General features: G+C 44.6%; 1 protein-coding gene across 3 annotated transcripts in view; it reads right to left on the reverse strand.

Annotated features, from left to right (window-relative positions):
* Positions 1 to 19735, reverse strand: part of CUL2 (cullin 2) — a 124465-nt gene that overhangs the window by 94403 nt on the left and 10327 nt on the right. For 2 of the 3 annotated variants that reach the window (XM_006158316.3, XM_006158315.3), the window contains 3 exons: positions 15713 to 15853; positions 9595 to 9697; positions 4623 to 4717 (listed from right to left, as the gene is read on the reverse strand). In XM_006158316.3, coding sequence (XP_006158378.1) covers positions 4623 to 4717; positions 9595 to 9697; positions 15713 to 15831 — 317 coding nt within the window. In that variant the 5' untranslated portion in view covers positions 15832 to 15853. Of the gene's footprint in view, positions 1 to 4622; positions 4718 to 9594; positions 9698 to 15712; positions 15854 to 19735 lie in introns of those variants that run through there. The other variant, XM_027775628.1, reaches the window with a different exon arrangement.

The following is a 19735-nucleotide window of genomic DNA, read 5'->3' on the forward strand; positions in this document are numbered from 1 at the left end:
GGGGGGTCGGGGTGGGGGTGGTATTGGAAGCAAGGACAAAAGTCTGACTGCTTTTTCCTATTTCCAAAATCCTTTCCTGGGGGGGGTCACACCCACAAATGCTAGCAGATTTAACAGACCACTTTGGCCCACTGGTAACAGGACTCTTTCTACCTCCTGTCCCTGGCACAGTATCTTTGTGAACATACTCTGTCTCTTTATCTTTGTTAAAGTACACTTTTTTTGTTGATCTTTTCCCAAAACAAAGACTTTTCTTTCTAATCATCAACCTAAAAATTGTTTTTTGTTTCCTTTAAATATATTAACTGAACTATTTATTTAATTTATTATCATTTTTGAATTTGCTATAGGGCATATTCATTCACAACAGTGAGACAGACAGACAGACAGACAGACAGAAAGAAAGAAAGCCACCAGGTCTAGGACTCGAACTGTGGTTAACCATGTGGGAGTCCAGCACCCTATCCGAAATGGAGAAGGGACTTTGGTGTGGCCATCCCCTCTGGGAATGATTTCTCACTTTCCCTCTCACTGTCTGTCTCTATCTCTCTGGTGAGTAAGGGCATGTGCCCTATCACAAAAACCTAAAAATTAAAAAAAAAGAAAAGAAAAAGAAATAAAGAGAAAAAGAAAGAAAGTGTGTTAATTATTATTTCTACAGAGTTGGTTATTTCCAAAGGATAAATCTAAGAATCACTGAGACTTCTGACTTCTGATTAATGCCTAGGTGCACGGCACGGCCATTAGTTAAAACTGGCGAGCTGGTGGCATGATGGTTAAGGGGGCTGGATCCCACATAGCCGACTACACAGTTTAAGTCCCAGACCCAGCAGCTAGAAAACCATGTCAGGTGTGTGTGTGCACGCGCGCACGTCCAAAATCCTAAAAGGAGAGGTGGAGGAGAAGATAGTGAGTGCTGCATGACTACTCCCCAAAGGATGCCTTCTCACTTCCCCTCTGTCTCTTTCCAGTGAGTGCAAGCACCCTACAGCAAAAATAAATTTAAAAAAAAAGAGGAAAAGGAAACATTTTTCAATCTAAAAACAAATTAGTCACTACTGGGGACAATTATGTGTATAAAAAATAAACAAGCTCAAGACTGGCACTGTGGTACATACGTGTAGTGCCAGCTATGTGGAGGCTGAAACAGGAGGACTCCAAGTTTGAGGCCAACCAAAGTAACATACTGATACCCTGGCCTGTTTTTATAAAAACATTAACAAGCGGGACTCCCCAATGGCCAACTGTAATTCGAATCCCAGACCTGGAAGCTTGCTTTCTCACTTTATCTCTGTCTCTGTCACTCTCTGGTCAAATTAAAAATACTAATAATAGGGGGACCGGCAGATGGCATAGAGGTTAAGGTGCTGGACTCCCACATGGCAGATCACAGTTTGAGTCCTGGACTGGGAGGTTTGCTTTCTCACTTTCTCTCTTTGGTCAAATTTTAAAAATGATGATGAATAAAATTAAATGAAAAATAATACTTGAAAAATAGTAATAATAAGGATAATGACCAAAAAATTAAAAATAAGGGGGAACCAGCAGTTGGCGTAATGGCTATGTCGCTGGATTCCCAAGTAGTCGACCGCAGTTTGCGTCCCGGACCCAGTGGCTTAGAACTCACGCCGGGCACGTGTGCATGCGTGCCCAAGATCCCAAGAGGAGAATGGAGGAGAAAGGATTGCGGCATGACCATCCCCCCTGGGGGGGGGTGATTTCTCGCTTTTTGTCTCTATGTCTCTCTCTGTCTGTCTGGCGAGCACACGTGCCCTATAGCGAAAACCTCTCAACCAAAAAAATTTAAAATAAATAATTCTTTTAAAATATTTATAAAAAGGTAACAAGCTTAGTTTTGAGAGTCTGCAGTAGTACAATGTATCTATGAAACATCCTGAGGTAGAGACAGCTTGCTAAAGAAAATCCTCTAAGGGACCAGCAGATGGAGTAACAGTGAGGTCACTGAACTCCCACATGGCTGACCACAGTTCGAGTCCCAGACCCACTAGCTTAAAACTCATGTTGGATGCGTGTGTGTGCATGCCCAAATCCCGAGAGGAAAGAGGGGATTGCAGCATGGCCAACCCACATTGGGAGGCAGGGGTGGTTTATCACTTGTCTCTGTCTCTATCTCTCTCTGGCAAGCACATGCACCGTATAGCAAAAATCTCTCTAAAAAGAAAAGGAAAAAAAGAAGCTCCTCTGAGACTTGGGCCATCTGAGATAAACATATTTTGGTGGCTTTCAACATACCGGGTGTAGCTAAAATCAACAGTGGCTGTGATCATCCTAGAGAGAATGGGTAGTGTAGGAAAAAGGATGAGAACAGAAACAATTTGTGACTAACAGTGTGTATCTAGAATCAGATCACATAGAATAAAGCTATTCTAGATAAGTGGATAGCTTTTTAAATAATCAGCCTGATTTGGGATTTCATTATGCCTTTGTGATTCCTTAGCTAAGGGACCCTGAGCAAAGTGACTAACCTTACTGTGACCTTTAGTTTCTAAAGCTCTAAAACTGGAATCACCAACTACCCAAATGGTTTTATACACACATGAGCACTCACGTGAGTATTACATATATTGCGCTATTTACCTAACACTCCCAGACAGCACCAATTGAATAGCACTAATTTAAATAATACCGTATTGATTGATTTGCACACACAGAAACGCAGCAGAGCCAGATGAGTTATGTCACAGAAAACGAAGAAAGATACACACACTTGCATCTTCATTGTACCACACCAGCTAAGCTAAGGCTCCGACCGCACGATGCTCAGGCCAAGACTCCTGTCCTCTGTACACAAAGGTCCACTTGACCCAACAATGGCCAGGGGGACGAGCAAGCATCAGAATTCTCCCAACTCAGGACCAGCAAACGGCATAATGGTTACGTCACTGAACTCCCACGAGGCCCGACTGCCGTTGGAGTCCAGACCTGGTGGCTTCAAACTCACACTGGGTTCATGTGCGTGTGTGCCCAAAATCCCAAGAGGAGAATGGAGGGGAGGGGATTGTGGTGTGGTCATCCACTCTGGGGGGTGATTTCTTGTGTTCTGTCTGTCTGTCTGTCTCTCTCTCCCTCCCTCCCTCCCTCCTTCTCCAGCAAGCACAAAAGCAAAAATCTCTTTAAGGAAAAAAAAAAATTCTCCCAACTCTACCCCGCACATTAGCAGGGAACTCTTAAGCATAATTGTCACCTAAGCATATTTTTAAAAATAAATAAAAAGTCCAGATGTCTACTGTACAGTAAACACGGCTTCACAAAATCCAAAGCCACTTTAGAGCTGTGCTTGCAGCAGTGGCTGGTTTCTGGCTTTTTCAGTTTGCTCCTGAATAGAAATAAAAGCCACCGGCCACTGAGAAGTAAGCCCCCATCCCTAATTCAGGTGACTTAGTGGGTAAGATCTAGTTCTCTTGTGAAGATCTCAAAGAAGAAGAGCCGATGAGGCGAGGAGGCCACTCGGGCCAAGAGGACTCCGCCCTGGCCCGTCCACGCTGTGCTCCACTGGGTGTGCCTGTGCAGACGACGCTGAGACCCACCTCAAGGCCTCTCTTCTCCCCAGTGAGACCCACAAGGCGCAGCGCAAAACCATTTCAACAGAGGACCCTGGACTCGAGGGTGCAAGGCGCAGGCCCTGCAGCCGCTATCCCTTATGTACCTGCTCTTCCAGCAAACGAGTGCGTCAGGCACCCGAGTACTATTCCCATCGTCTCTGTGAAGGGCTAGAGAGGTGAGCACGGAGCCACAGGAAGGCACAGGAGCAGCCGGTGACACTAGGGACCTAAGCAGGAGACTGGGCAGAGTGGGGAGGAGGAGATGAGAGAGGGGGCTGTCAGAGCAATATGTCAGAGCTAGTCATCCAGACAAAGAGGAAGGATACAGACAGGTGGGACGGCGTGAGGTGAGGAAAGGGAGGAAGATGCGAGAGCCCAAGGGGCATTAGGAAGCTGAAAGCATCTCCATATGCCCAGAGGACAGGGTAGGAGAACTTCAAGAGAACTTTAAATAATGATATTTTCATGAAGCATAAAATCCTGAACACAAGAGTCCTGTAAGAACACATACAGGGACATGGGCCTAGATTTCCCCCACAAAAGTTCATCTCAGCTGAATTTTCACACTGATGGCTGTAGAGATTTAGCAGGTGCAACAGGTCTGGCCGACTTGCAGTAACAGTCACACACACACATAGTCTTGCTCCTCGCAGATCCTGCCTGGCTCCCGGCACCCAACCACCTGCCACACTCCTGGAGAAGAGAGTGCTCTAGTTCTGCACATCTCAGTAGGAAGACAGTCACTGGCTGGAGGTGATGACGCACTGGCCTGTGGGGCCCCAGAGCACCCACCTATGCAGGCAGGCCTGCGGAGCCCCCCAGAGCACCCACCTATACAGGTAGGGCTGTGGAGCCCCAGAGCACCCACCTATACAGGCAGGCCAGCGGAGACCCCCGGAGCACCCACCTATACAGGCAGGCCTGAGGAGCCTGAGAGTACCCATCTATGCAGGCAGGCCTGCAGAGCCCCCCGGAGCACCCATCTATGCAGCCAGGCCTGCGGAGCCCAAGAACACCCACCTATACAGGCAGGCCTGCGGAGCCCCCCGGAGCACTCACCTATACAGGCAGTCCATGTAGTCTGCACCCTTACTGTACTCCTCCCAGCACCCGTGGTACATCACAAGCACTTGTTCTTCAGACTCCAGGACTCTCTGGATAAGAGGAGGGACACTTTTACTCGGAAAGTGCTATCATCTTCACTGCCAACTATGAAATGCTAATAACTAATGAACGTTCTACAACACCTGACAATTCAAGCATTACAAATTACAATTACAAATCACATATTAAACTACCTTTAGTAAAAACAAAATAACTGGGTAAAAATGTGAGTCTTACATATGAACGTGAAATATCTAAGATAGAGTATCAATTGTTTCATTCCCCGAGATAAAAGGAATAAATGTTATGGCTTGATTCTGTCTTTGAGACAGAACAGTAAGATCAGTTTAAAACAGAGCAGAATTCCATTGTCTTGTATCTGTGTGTTTCCGCAAGGTCTCCTGGTTATGTAAGTACATCATACTGCAACTTAAAGAATTCGCTTTAGTGAAATTGAGATCTTTTCCACATTTATTAAAATAAGCTGTTTAGGGAACCAGCAGTTAGCGTAATGGCTATGTCGCTGGACTCCCACGTAGTCAACTGCGGTTCGCGTCCCAGACCCGGTGGCTTAAAACTCACGTCAGGCACGTGTGCGTGCGTGCCCAAGATTCCGAGAGGAGAATGGAGGAGAAGGGATTGCGGCGTGACCATCCCCCCTGGAGGGGTGATTTCTCACTTTCTGTCTCTATGTCTCTCTTTATCTGGCGAGCGCACGCGCCCTATAGCGAAAACCTCCCCCCCCCAAAAAAAAAAGCTGTTTATATTTACTTGAAAGCTATGATTGGGCCCAGGAGGTGGCACGCAGTTAAGGCACTGGACTCACACAGGGCCAGCTGTGGTTCAAGTTCTGGATCTAGCGGCTTGCTTTCCTGCCTTTTCTCTCTTTCTCTCTTTGTCTCTCTCTCTCTGATGAGCACAAATTTGAAAAAATAATAATAAATAAAATTAAATAAATATAAAATTCTTTGAAAAAATAGAAAGCTATGATTAAAAAAATAATAATAAAAGTCAAGCTAAAAATCACAGGTATGGTTTGTAAAAATATTTTAAAAGGAAACCTAGACTAACAATAAAAATAGGCTAGACTGGGACCAATATGTGGCATGGTGGTTAAGGCACTGGACTCCCACATGGCCAATCACCATTTGAGGTCCAGACCTGGAGGCTTGAGAATAATGCCAGGGCATGCACACGCGCCCAAAACCCAGGAGAGGAATGGAGAACAAGGGATCGTGGCCTGGCCATCCCCCAGGAGTGATTTCTCACTTTCCCTCTCATTGCCACTCTCGGTAAACACATGTGCCCTATGGCAAAAACTGAAAAAGAAAAAGAAAAAATACACTGAACTGATGTTTAAAAGTTCCTAGGTTTTCAGGACCAGCAGATGGCATAATGGTTACATTGCTGGACTCCCACATAGTTGACTGTGGTTCGAATCCTGAACCCAGCAGCCAAAAAAACCTCATGTAGGGCACAGGTGCATGCCTGCCTAAGATCCTGAGAGGAGAATGGAGGAGAAGGGATTATAGCGTGGCCATCCCACCGGGGGGGGGGGGGGGGGGGGGGCGCTCCCCCGGGGGGGGGGGGGGGAATTGGAGGTGATTTCTCCCTTTCTGTCTCTCTATCTGGCAAGTGCATGCATGCTACAGTAAAAATCTTTCTGGGGAAACATAGGTTCTCTCCATTCTTTTATTAACTATCCACAGGACCAAGGGCAAGTCATGCCCTCACGGTTCATCTAATCAGAAAACTGATGAAATGCTATGCTTTTAAACTTGGGATTTAAACAATGAAGGTGTTAAACAATAAAACAACCTGTAAGTATCACTTTCTGTCTATCAAACTGCTAAACTAATTAAAAACAGCAATGACTTGGGCCAGCTGGTGGTGTGGAGGTTAAGGACATGGCCAACTGGCCAACTGCAAGGTCGTGTGCCCAGAATCCCCGAGGACAGTGAAGAAGGGATTGCTGTGGGCTGGTCCCCCGCCCCCTCAGGGGTGCTTTCTCACTTTCCCTCTCTCCCTCTCTCTGTCTCTATCTGTTTCAAGTGAGTACACACTCTATAGCAATGACTTTTAATAATGCTAGGGAACAGGGAACCCTGGTGAACTGCTGCTTCTGGTTAGATATAACATAAATCCAGAGAACAAATCAAAATATGTAATTAAAAAAAGAAAAAGGAGGGTCTGGGAGGTGGCCTGGTGGTTAAAGGCGCTGGATTCCCACAAGGTCAACCACGGTTCAAGTCCCAGACCTGGCGGCTTGTTTTCTCATTTTCCCCTTCTCTCTCTCTCTGGTCAAATTAAGAAAATAATAATAACAAATGGAATTAAATAAATAAATAAGTATATGACTTTTTTTAATTAAAAAAGGAGGGGCCAACGGGTAGCATGGTGGTTAAAGGTGTCAGACTCCCACATGGCTGACCATGGTTCAAGTCCTAGACCTAGCAGCTTGCTCTCTCTCTCTGTCACTCTCTGGTCAAAATTTTAAAATAATGATAATAAATAAATAATTTAAAAGAAAAGGAAAGGAATTTAAAAACATCAAAAACAAAAAGGAAAAAATACAATTAAAAAATGTGTATATGACCCAGTAATTCTACATCTAGGAACTTATCCTATATAAAAGTTGCTAATACAACACTAATTTAGCTACAAGGATATTCTCACTGAAGTATTACTTATAATAACAAATTCTACAAACTAAAAACAATCTACATGCCCAACATGAGAGTAATATTTGAACAAATCATAGCATCTTCCTGCATGAAAAATTTTACAAATCATTGTCAGGATTACAAAAGTCTATTTAAAAACAAAAAATTATAAGTGAATAATATGACTTCATTTAATAAAAAGTAGAAGTCTATAAACAGCAAACAGCAAAAGAGATATATCAAATTAAATGTATATTAAGATATACCAAAAACAGATATATTTCAATATGGATATACCGTGGTTAATTCTGGAGGTATGTTATGGGTGATGGCTTATTTTCTTCCCTTTGCTAATGTTGTAAATTACCCACAAAGATAATGAAACATTCCAGTAATAAAAAGTTCCCTTTCCAGTCACATCAAATTTTGTCCTCACAGGTAAAACTACTTCGATTCTGTTGGCCAAGTAATGAATTTACTTGGTCATAGACACAACACCCAACTTGTTTTCTGTCACAGGACCTAAGAGAACATATGGTGTACAATTATTTAAGTACTGTAAACTTTAATAAAACTGCTCCATGAAACCATTTTTAAATTATCCACTTACGCCAATGCTATTAATAATTCCTTGGTTTTAATAACTATACCAACGGAAGATGTTAACATTAAGAAGCTAGCTGAAAAGTTTAAGAGAATTCCCTATTTTTGTAACTTTTGTGTAAGTATGAAATTATTTCAAAATTAAGTTTTTGGTTTTTTTTTAAATAAAAAATTCACACAACCTGGGCCAGGAGGTGGTGTGGTGGTTAAGGCACTGGATCCCACATGTCAGACTCTGAAGTTTGAGTCATGGATGTGGTAGCATAAAAACATGCCAGGCACGTGTGTATGCATGCCCAAACTACAGTGAGAAAAATGGAAGAGAAGGGAGTGCAGTGCAGCCATCCCCATTGCGGGTGGGAAGGGGGTGATTCGCACTTTCTCTGTGTCTCCATCTCTCTCTCAGCAAGTCTACACACCCAACAGCAAAAATCTAATAAAAGAATCAGCAGGTGTCGTGGTGGCTTAGGTGCTGGATCTCACATGGCAGACTCTTGGTTCAAGTGCTGGACCAAGCTGCTTGAAAAACACAGCAGGCACATGACCAAAAACCCAAGAGGAGAATGGAGGAAAAAGGAATTGTGGCATGGCTATCCCCACTAGCGGGTGATTTCTCACTTTCCTTCTCTCCATCTCTCCTATACCCAATGGGGGGGGGGGACTGAAAGGAAAAAAATATCACACAACCTAATCTAAAACATAAGATTGCAAAACATGTCTTACACAGCAAGAATGGCATAACCAAAGCTCACTAGCTTACAGCAGCAGAACTTTTACCAGTAGCATTTAAGATTACTTTCAAATACCTGCTATCAAAAACTGCTTTCGTGAGCTCCTAAGTGCACACACTAGAATACTAAAATGTACATTACATATAAATAGTAGAGCATTTCCTTTAAATGTTTTCTATCAACTGTCAACTGCCCTACTTAGGAGTTGTTAACTTTCAAAAAAGTATCTGCTTCTGGCCATGTGCAGGGTTAGACACTTTGAACAGATTGTGTTTTGACAGATAAAGAAAGTTCAAGGTCAGTCCATAATGTGGCTACGGTGAGAGCTGCCCACCGGTCACAATACCTAGTAAAAGGCAGAGTCCAGATTCGGGCCCAGGCAGTACATGATCTCGTCTAGTTCCTGGTAAGCAGTCTAAAATAAGTCCCAAATGCCAACTATAGCAAAACACTGCAAAATGCGCTTACACACTGGTCAAGTCTGTGATGCTCGCAGTTAGAGGCCACAGAGATGGTCTACTATGTTTTTTAGTTTACCATTTCCCTTTTTAATTTTAGGTTTCTGGAAGACTTTATATAGGATATGAAAAGACAGCTAATAGAAAAAAAAATTAAATGAAGAGATTTGCAAAAGGATGAGAAGCAAAAGTAACGGAAAATCTAGTTGTACAGAAATGAACAAACCTTGGGTAGACCCTGCTCTTTCACTTGCTAGTTAAATGATCTTGAACGAGTACACTGATCTCCTCTGCAGAACCTAAATATATACTACTGCATGCACAGACCTTAAAAATATAGTGAGAAAAATGCTGTTTAAGAAACAAAACAAATAACCTGACCTGATGTAAGTTCTACACTGGAAAATGGTGAGCCAGTCAAGTAACTACATCCTTCCACACACATTTAGACCACGTATTTATCATTCCTTACCTTGTGCAAATGCCGAACGTGATTTTCCAAAAAAATCTTAGTTTCTGTATAAAGTCTTTCTCCAAGGGGTTCAGGATAGGCCACACATAAAGCATAGATATCTCTAGGTAAATTATTAAGGTTTTCATATTCACTGGAGACATCATTTTAAAGCATAGTGATGTTTAAGTCAAGTCTGGCATTAAAAACTTAAAAAGTATTGGGGCCAGCAGACGGCATGGTAGTTCAGGTGCTGGATCCCACTTGGCCCACCAGGGTTCAAGTCCCGGACCTGGCAGCTTGAAAATCATGCCAGGTACCTGTGCATATGTGCCCCAAATCCCAAGAATGGAGGAGAAGGAATTGAAGCATGGCCGTCCCTCCAGGGGGTGATTTTTAACTTTCCCTCTCTCTGTCTCTGTCTCTCTCCAGCCAGTACATACACACGATGGCAAAAACCTAAAAGAAAGAAAGAAAAGGGCAAAAGCATATTTCATTTTTCATGACTTAGTCTTATACTTACTATTTCATAAAACAGGTAAAATATACAACCATGCCTATATATTAAGGTAATACATCAAGGTAAACTATATAACCATGCTTTTAAGTACTAAATAATTCATTTATTCATTCATTCAGCAAACATTTACTGAGAATTATCTGAAGGCGTTTTGAGGAAAGTGATTCCTCTCAGATAGGTTAAAATCCAGAGCAGGTTTCTGAGAAAGCAAGTTCAGAAACCTACAAAATAAGGTTTATATAAGAATAAACATTAGCAATAATATTAATAAAGAACTACAAGGGACCAGAAGATGGCATAATGGTTATGTCGCTGAACTCCCACACGGTAGTTAACCGCAGTGAGGCCCAGACCCAGCAGCTTAAAACTCATGCCAGGTGCATGTGTGTGCATGCCTAAAATCCCAAGAGGAGAATGGAGGAGAAGGGATTTCAGTGTGGCCATCTCCCCTGGGGAGTGATTTCTCACTTTCTATCTCTCTGGCAAGCACATGCACCCTAAAGCAAAAATCGCACCCCCCCAAAAAAAGAGCTAAGAACTATCCCAGAAGGTAGCTATTTCTAAACAATTCTGCGAAACAAAACCATAACGAAAATGACTCATCTGACATATCCTCCAACACACAGCACTGAAGTCTTTCCCAATCTGTACAATCTAAGCAAGAGTGATGGCATGCAAAGTGTAGGTGCTCTGGCCAAGAGGTTCAACTAACATGAAGATCCCTGTTTCTGGACACGCAGGCCCTCCGACAATCAAAAAAAGAGAGAAGGGAAGAAAAAAAAACTAAAGAGTACAGCCCCTGCTGCAGAGCGTACACTGGTAGATGCTGCTACCATGCAGGCTGAGGCCACCTGGAGGCTCAGATTTGATTTCTGGCCCACCCTAAAGCTGAGCATACTGGATAAAGCTTAAGGACATCAGATGTGGCAACAGTTTCATTGATATAATGTCAAAAACCCCAAAGGAAAACAAACTGGACATCAGCATTTTTAAAAACATTAAAAAAGACAGAGGGCTGGCAGATGGCATGGTGGTTAGAGCACTGGACTCCCATATGGTTGATTGCAGTTCAAGTCCCAGACTTGGCATCTTGCTTTCTCACACGTTCTCTCTCTCTCTCTCTGATCAAACTGAAGAAGAAAAAGTAAAAATAAATAATTATTTAAAAAAAAAAAAAAGAAGAAGAAGAAGGAAAGGACTTGCACAGGAAATGGCTCAACAGCAAAATTTAACACTACACAAGGCAGGCCCACATGGGAAGGCTACTAGTTCTAGTCCTATGACCTGCCTAGACATGCTGGGGGCACATATGCCCACTGTCTGGGATAGCCAGGGCTGGGGTAAACTGTAGCACTGGAACCCTCTCTGGATACTATCTCTTTGTCTTTCTCCCACTCATGGGAATAAATAAATAAATCTAAAAACATGGCAGGATCAACTCATTTTCCCATTTAGGAGAAATGCATTCAGGGAAGACAACCTAAATCTCTCCTAGTGTAATCACTTTGGACATATTAATAGCCATTTATGCTACGGGCCATTTAAATTAATAGCCATCTAGCCTACTTGTCCTCAAGGGGGAACACCTATGTTACACTGCTTGGACCTAAGCTACTGAAAGGCACAAAACCATGAGTAAACCAAACCAAAATAACCAAAGAACTCAGCAGAGAGTAACAATGAGAAAATGGAGATCAACACCTGGCCTCTATCTTATCACTAGGAAACACCTGACAAACTTCCAGGATAAATTCCACACCACGTGGAGACGGCACCGCTGCTGTGATAAAGCTTTTGCCGTGACGTACCATTATTACCTGTGGTAGACAGAACCTGACGGTGGCCTCCCCAGACTTCCCATCCTAATACCTGGGCTGTTAACAGATATCGCACCCATGGATTTGTTGCTTCACATGGCAAAAGGGACTTGGCAGCTGACGTTACAATGACCAATCCGTTGACCTTAAAATGGGGAGACTGTCCTGGATTTTCAGGTGGGTATAATCCTAATCACAGGAGCCCTTTAAAAACAGGCCCCCCTCCCCACCCTAACCCCCAACATGGCTAGCTACAGAAGGAAAGTCACAGTCAAAGCACTGAAAGAGCTGGTAACCCGCTGGCTTTGAGGATGAAGGGGCCACACACAAGAATGCAAAATGACCACATTCACAGAGAGCGACTCACAAGGAAAAGGGAACCTCCACCCTGGCACTGCAAGTAACTGAACTCTACCAATTAATAAGGTGTGCTTAGAAGAGGACCCCTTGCTCCAGAGGAAAATGTAACCAGCCAGCTCCCGGATTTAGCCTTATGAGATCATAAATATAAAACATAAAATTCAGTCACACCAGTGACTTCTGACCTACAGAACTGAGAGACAATAAACGGGTATGTCTTTAGGCCACCCTACATATGCTCATTCATCACAAATTAGTAAGAAATACTGGTATTTTCCATGACAGTTGGCCACTGGACAACGCAAAGGTTGGTACACAAAGCCCCCAGCTGAAAAGCCACATGTTACGCTGACTCCTCAAAGACTTAACTGTTAGCAGCTGACTGCTGACTGGAAGCATTATTGACAACAAAAAGACTTGACCGATACATATACTGTATGTGTATGTATGTATTATTCTTTCAATGATGTAAACTAGAGAAAAGAAGTGTTATAATTTCAGTCCATTCCACTGCTTATAGCGTAAGCTACCTGGGTCTGAGTAACTGAAGAACGTAGAGGTTTACTGAGCTCAGGGTCTGGAGGCCCGAGGTTCAGGGGCCATGTGCGGTAAATTTTCTGAGACAGACGCCACAGTCTAGCAGCTGACTGAGACCCCACATGGCCAATAGTGGGTCAGATATCGGCTCCAGCAGCTTGAAAAATATACCAGATATGTATGTGTGTGCATTCCTCAAATCCTAACAGGATGCAGAGACAGAGAAAAGACAATGGTGTGACCACAAAACACCAGAGGATTCTCTCTCTCTCTCTCTCTTTCTCTCTCTCTGCTAAGCACACATACCCTTTATCAATTAAAAGAACAGGGCCAGCAGCTAGTGGGGTGGTTAGGTAGTTGGACTCTGACACGGCCAACTGTGGTTTGGGTCCTAGACCTAGCAGCTTACTTTCTGACATCTCTGATCCCAGTCTCTCTCTGATGAGTGCATGTGCCCTGTAGCAAATGAGAAAATAAAAATATGGGCCAGCAGGTGGCATAGTGGCTAAGGGCACTGGACTCCAACATGGCTGATCACAGTTCGAGTCCCAGACCTGGCAGCCTGCCTTCTCTTTCTCTCTCTCTCTCTCTCTCTCTCTCTCTCTCTGTCCCTCTCTGGTCAAATTTAAATAAATAAATAAATATTTCTTTGAAAAATAAAATTAAATAAATAATTCATTGTCGGGGACCAGCAGTTGGTGTAATGGCTATGTCGCTGGACTCCCATGTAGTCGACCGCAGTTGCATCCCGGACCCCGCGGCTTAAACTCACGCCGGGCGTGTGTGCATGCGTGCCCAAGATCCCAAGAGGAGAATGGAGGAGGAGGGATTGTGGCATGGCCATACCCCCTGGGGGATGATTTCTCGCTTTCTATCTCTCTGTCTTTGTCTTTCTGGCGAGTGCACGCACCCTATAGCCAAAACCTCTCCAAAAAAAAAGAAAGAAAGGAAAAAAAAAGAATTCATTTTTTTGTTAATCTGACACAAACTGCATTTTTTTCTCTTTAGAGTTTTTTTTTGCCTTTAGGGCATGTGTACTTGATAGGAAAAGAGAGAGAAACAGAGACAGTGAGAGGAAAAGTGAGAAACCACCCCACAAGGGATTGTGGGGGGAGGGCAACACCACAATCCCTTCTCCCACAATCTTGGGCACACACGCACGCACACACACATGCCCAACATGAGTTTCAACCTCAGTCAGCCATGTGGGAGTCTAGTGACGTAACCACTTCGCCATCTGCTGGCCCAACACAAATAATGCAAATAGCATGATTCCACTTATATAAGGTTACAAAAACAAGCCCTACCCCAGCAGCACTGATAGCACTAGCACTGGAAGCCACATGAAAGGGCTGGGTTTGGTTCCGGAGCCAGCCTGGACACACGAGGCACAGCTGCAGTGGGAGGCTGGGGCAGGAGGATCGTGATTAAGCACAACCTTGTTAAAAATACCTCTCTTGTATGTCTGGCTTATTCTCACCAAGGAGAGCAAAAAGTTCAAAAAGCACAGAAGTACCCTGTACTGCTTAGGCTGTACACACACAATCTGCAAAGTCGAGGAAGTGGCAGGCACAGCAGTCGGGACAGCAGGTCCCCTCGGGACAGCGGCAGGCTTGTGAGCTGGGAGGCACAGGGCTCGGGGGAGCTGGCGAATGCTGCCCACGTTCTATTCCTGACCTGTGCAGTTATGCAAGTGTTTGCGTAATCGTTATTTGTCCACCTGTACATGTAATTCTTACCAACTTTTCTAAAAGATTAAACACTAACATATATGCTGTAGTACGATTGTGGGCAGCTCTTTCCATCTTCTTTAAAGTTTTTAAGGCCCCGCAGTTTCCTACATACGCTATCTGAAGGTCAGATGTCAACCTCACGCTCCCACTGGTCTAAAACAACTGCACTGTTCTTGCATCAGCACTTAGCTTAATATTAACGACTGAGCTAGGCACTGAGGCAGCACTCAATCGCTGCCCTACACAGTCAGAACTTTTCTATAGTATGTGTGCTCCACGCAGCAAGGACAACCTGGCTAGGTCCAGCAGACTACTGTCCCACAGGATGGCAGGACCCAGGTTTCAGAGTCCTGGAGAAGCCACAAATTCACATTTTTACATAAAACTCCCAACTCATGAATGTAGATCATTGATCCAATTAAAAAACATGTTTCCAGAGGCCAGCAGGTGGCATGGAGGTTAAGGCGCTGGACTCCCACATGGCCAAACACAGTTCAAGTCCCAGGCCTGGCATCTTGCTTTCTCACTCTCCTTCTCGCTCTCTCTGGCCAGACTGAAAAAGGAAAATAAACAAAAATTAAATAAATAATTCTTTGAAAAAAAAAAAAGTTTCCATCTCAGAGCCCTAGAACTCGAACTCACTGTTCAGCCTCTTCTGCCAGGAATCCGCACGGCTTGCTCCCTCAGTGCATCTCTGCATGGATCTCTGCTGCAGTCACCGTCCTCGGGACGGCCAGCCCTGACCACCTAGCTGAAGAGCTGAGCTGAACGTACACACGTACTGCACGTCCTCCCGTGACCTCCATCCGCTTTACCTTCTCCATACACTGACCACTGCCTATGAACGCTAAGCGCTGACGTAAGAGTTCTTCCTTCTCCCTGTTTACTGTCCGCTTCTCTTACTATTATGGAAGGAAAGGAGTCTGTTTTGTTCACAGCTGTATTCCCAGAGTCAAAAACGCTGCCTGACAGTGCTCAGTAAGGGTCTGCTGAATGAAAGGTTAACATGCAGTGATTGCATAAGAAGTAATCAACTCGGAAATTTAAATAGCAACATATTTCAAAACAGTCACACAGGGCAGTTCCTCGGTTTCTAGAAGCTTAGTCCCGTTTCCACCTTCAAGCAGTTTTATGCACTTCGGACATGTACCACGCTGCCCCTGAAAGGATACGAGAAGCGGTCGTTCCACGTCGCTCTTTCCACGTACTCCAACATGACGACAGCTTTGATGGTTGTTAGAAGTTTGTTCCATGTTTCATCAAAGTCTACTACTCTTGGTTTCAAAGACATTGTGCGAGTTTAGTGTTGAAATCTGTTAATCAAAAGCAATAAAAATGTCAGCATAAATCCCACGCGCTCAGCTTCCTGTTTCTAAAGCCCTACACGGACAGTACGACACATGAAAGGGTGAGAGCAAGACCTGGCGGAGAAAGGGGACGACAAACGCTGGCCACCATCTTCCCTGACTACCCAGACCAAGCCTTTCGTGGAATATTTGCATTCATGACAAACTCTAGGACATGGGAAGCTTTTAGCAGAACACTATCATTTTCAAAGGTCTTCAAGCCTTATTTAACACGTTGAGTGAAAGCAGCTGGGACTTGGTTCATAGAAAAGGCAGCTCCTGTCATGGGAGATATGCAGGACACTGTGGACGAGAAGTTCTGACCCCACATCACTGTGACCTGCACTCCTTAAAGGAGAATGACGCAGTATGCGAGGGAATGTGAAAAGACACTGGAAGAAAGGGTTTACTTTCCTAGACCGTCCATTCTGGTAAAAGATTAGGGAGGAAATTTACACTTACATTAAAACAAACAAGGACGAACTGGGGAGTACAATACAAAATTCTCAAGAACTTTAAGGTGAAAAAAATAAACCTTTCACAGAAATGTCAGATTTGCAGCAAAGAGCTTAAAACTCCTTATCAGATTCTTGGTGTAGCCAAGTCCCACTCTAACAAAAAGTGGGGCTGTGGCGTGGAGTCCTGAGCTTGGGAGCACGGCTGAGTTCACAGAGAAGCTGCTCTCAGAAAGCAAAGGTTCCCAAGACCAGAGACACGGTTCAAGCGAGATTCCGAACCTGTTCCTATATTGCAGCTGAAGAACACCATTACTAGAGAAACCTTCTAAGTTAAATTTAATTGCACAAGGGAACATTCTTCTGGCATGTTTTTTTTTTTTTTGGAGAAATTTTCACTGTAGGGCGCGTGCGCTCGCCAGACAGACAGAGAGAGACATAGAGACAGAAAGCGAGAAATCACCCCCCAGGGGGGATGGCCACGCCGCAATCCCTTCTCCTCCATTCTCCTCTCGGGATCTTGGGCACGCACGCACACGCGCCCGGCGTGAGTTTTAAGCCACCGGGTCCGGGACACGAACCGCAGTCGACTACGTGGGAGTCCAGCGACATAGCCATTACGCTAACTGCTGGTTCCCTTCTGGCATGTTTTAACATCCTTCTCTAAGTTTCCCTTTTTCAGGGCCGGCAGGTGGCGTGGTGGTTAGAGCACCGGGCTCCCACATGGTTGACGGTGATTCGAGTCCTGGACATGGCAGCTTGCTTTCTCCCATGTTGTCTCTCTGTCTCTCTTTGGTTTAAAAAAAAAAAAAAAAAAAAAAAAAAAGATGATGAATAAAACTAAATAAATAATCCTTAAAAAAAAGTTTCCTTCTTTCCCAGGACTGTAGCACCCACCTGGTCCAGAGCCAAGGTCAAACCAGGATGAAACCACCTTTGTCTCATCTCCTCCCACAACAAGGAAAAAGGTGAGGAGGGAAACAATGGGGGAGGAAGAGATGATGCATAATAGAAAGAGGAAAGGAGGCAAGTGGTCCAGCCATGGTGGCACAGGCAGTAGGGCACCACAGCACAATTCTGGAGCCATGTGGAAAGACCTGGAGTTCGAATCCAGGATGATCTGAACACAGCAGGTGGGTATGTCCACGATCCTGGTGGAAGGCGGGGAAGAGAGTGCTATGTGGCAGGACTGTCAGGAGGGGTGAGTGTCTATGTGCACGTGTGCACACATGTGTGTCTTCCTCTCAGGAAAGAAAGAAGCTTAAAAAAAAAAAGAAAGAAAGAAAGGAAAGGAAACAAGGGCGGAGGGCAGCTGCACATCCCAGCCTCCTTCTATTTCGGTCCTAAGGACAAAAGGACTCAAGAGGAACAGACGCCAAGGAGTAAGCTTCATGAAAAAGAAACGGAATCAGCGAAGTCACATATACAGAGGGCACGCCTGCTGACAGCACCCTCGTTCCTCAGCCCACCACAGGAGCCACCTCCTGGCCTTGTCCTCATCCCATGCTGTCAGAATAGGTGGCAGGGATCGCGCTCCGTGAGATGGGGTCGGGGAGGTGAGAGATGGGAGAACCTACGGAGCTACCTGAGCTCTACATCAGGAACTGATCTTTAACCCCTCCCTGCCTTACTCAGTACATCCTCACCAACTACAGCTGATCTCCAACAACACAGGGGCCTGGGTGTTCAGGGCACAGACCTGCACAGTTGAAAACCAGCTCCCCAAAACTCAAATACTAACAGCCTACTGTCGACCAGAAGCCTTCCCAGTAACATAAATGTTTAGTACCTGTCTTATATGTTGTATGTATCACATACTGTACTCGTACAATAAAGTAAGCTAGAGAAATAAAACGTTAAGAAAACCATGAGGGGCTGGCAGGTGGCATGGCAGTTAAGGGTGCTGGACTCCCACATGGTCGACCGTGGTTTGAGTCTTGGACCTGGCAGCTTGCTTTCTCACTTTCCCTCCCTCTCTTTCTTTCTTGTTCTCTTGCTCTGTCCCTCTCTGGTCAAATTAAAATAAATAAATAAATAAACAAATAAACAAACAAATAAAGTTAAACAAACAATTCTTTTAAAAAGAAAACATAAGTTAGAAAAAATACACTTACATTACTGCTTGTATTTTCTAGTACATTTGCAGACAACAATCAGGTGCACCCGTACAGCTCACACTCACGTTGTTCAAGGGTCAGCTGTGCTGTATTCCTGAGTATGCCCGGAACCCTTTCTCATGCAGCCCTACAAACGCTCCGGGATCGGTCCATCAGCATGAGCAGTGACGGCCGTGACTGCGTGGTGCCTACTATGTGCCACGTCCCATTTATTCTAAGTGCATTACATAATCTCATTTCATCTTCCCAACGATCTGACAGGTGAGTCCCACTGCCTTCCCCATTTTCTAGATAAGAAACCGGAGTCCTAGGGTAATTACAAAGCTGAATCACAGCTATGATTAAAGGTAACAGAAGAAACTGGAGTCCTAGGGTAATTAGAAAGCTGAGTCACAGAGCTATGATATAAAGGTAACAGCAGGGTTCTGACCCTTGTGGACACCTGCGCTCGTAACTATGTAAAACTCCGCTGCCTCATTAAAACATTGTTAGTGAGTACTTACGTTGCCAGGCACCATTCTAGGCTCTAAGGACACAGTGACCAAAATACAGAACTCCTTGACCTCAATATCAGAATCTAAAATCTTACCCTAATCAAAGACATAAAGATAGGGACCAGCAGTTAGCATAATGGCTATGTCGCTGGACTCCCATGTAGCCAACCGCAGTTCAAGTCCCAGACCCAGTGACTTAAAACTCATGCCGGGCGCATGTGCATGTGTGCCCAAGATCTCGAGAGGAGAATGGAGAAGGGATTGCAGTGTGGCCATCTCCCCGGGGGGGGGGGAGGGGAGGGATTTCTTGCTTTCTGTCTCTGTCTCTTTTCTGTCTGGCGAGCGCACACACCCGATAACCAAAATTTAAAAAAAGACATAAAAATAACCTAAGCCAAAAAGCTGACCATGTTGCTCTCATGCTAAATGGATAGTGTAATGGTAACGTTGCTGGAATCCCACATAGCTGACCGCAGTTCAAGTCTTGGACCTTGGGTCCTAAAATTCATGCCGACCCTGGGAGGAGAATGGAGGTCTCAGAAAGGATTGCAGTGTGGCCATCCCCCTGGGGAGTGATTTTTCACTTTTTGTCTCTCCAGCAAACATACACACCCTATTAGCAAAACTCTCTTCTAAAAAATAAATAAAAAAGCTTCACAATGGGACCAGCAGATGGTGTAGCAGTTCATCACTGGGGTCCCACATGGTGGATAGAGTCCCGGACCCAGTGGCTTAAAAATCACACTGGCGTTGGGAACCAGCAATTAGCGTAATGGCTATGTC

Source organism: Tupaia chinensis, unplaced genomic scaffold (assembly GCF_000334495.1).
Source record: "Tupaia chinensis unplaced genomic scaffold, TupChi_1.0 Scaffold000578_2, whole genome shotgun sequence".
Taxonomy (NCBI): Eukaryota; Metazoa; Chordata; class Mammalia; order Scandentia; family Tupaiidae; genus Tupaia; species Tupaia belangeri.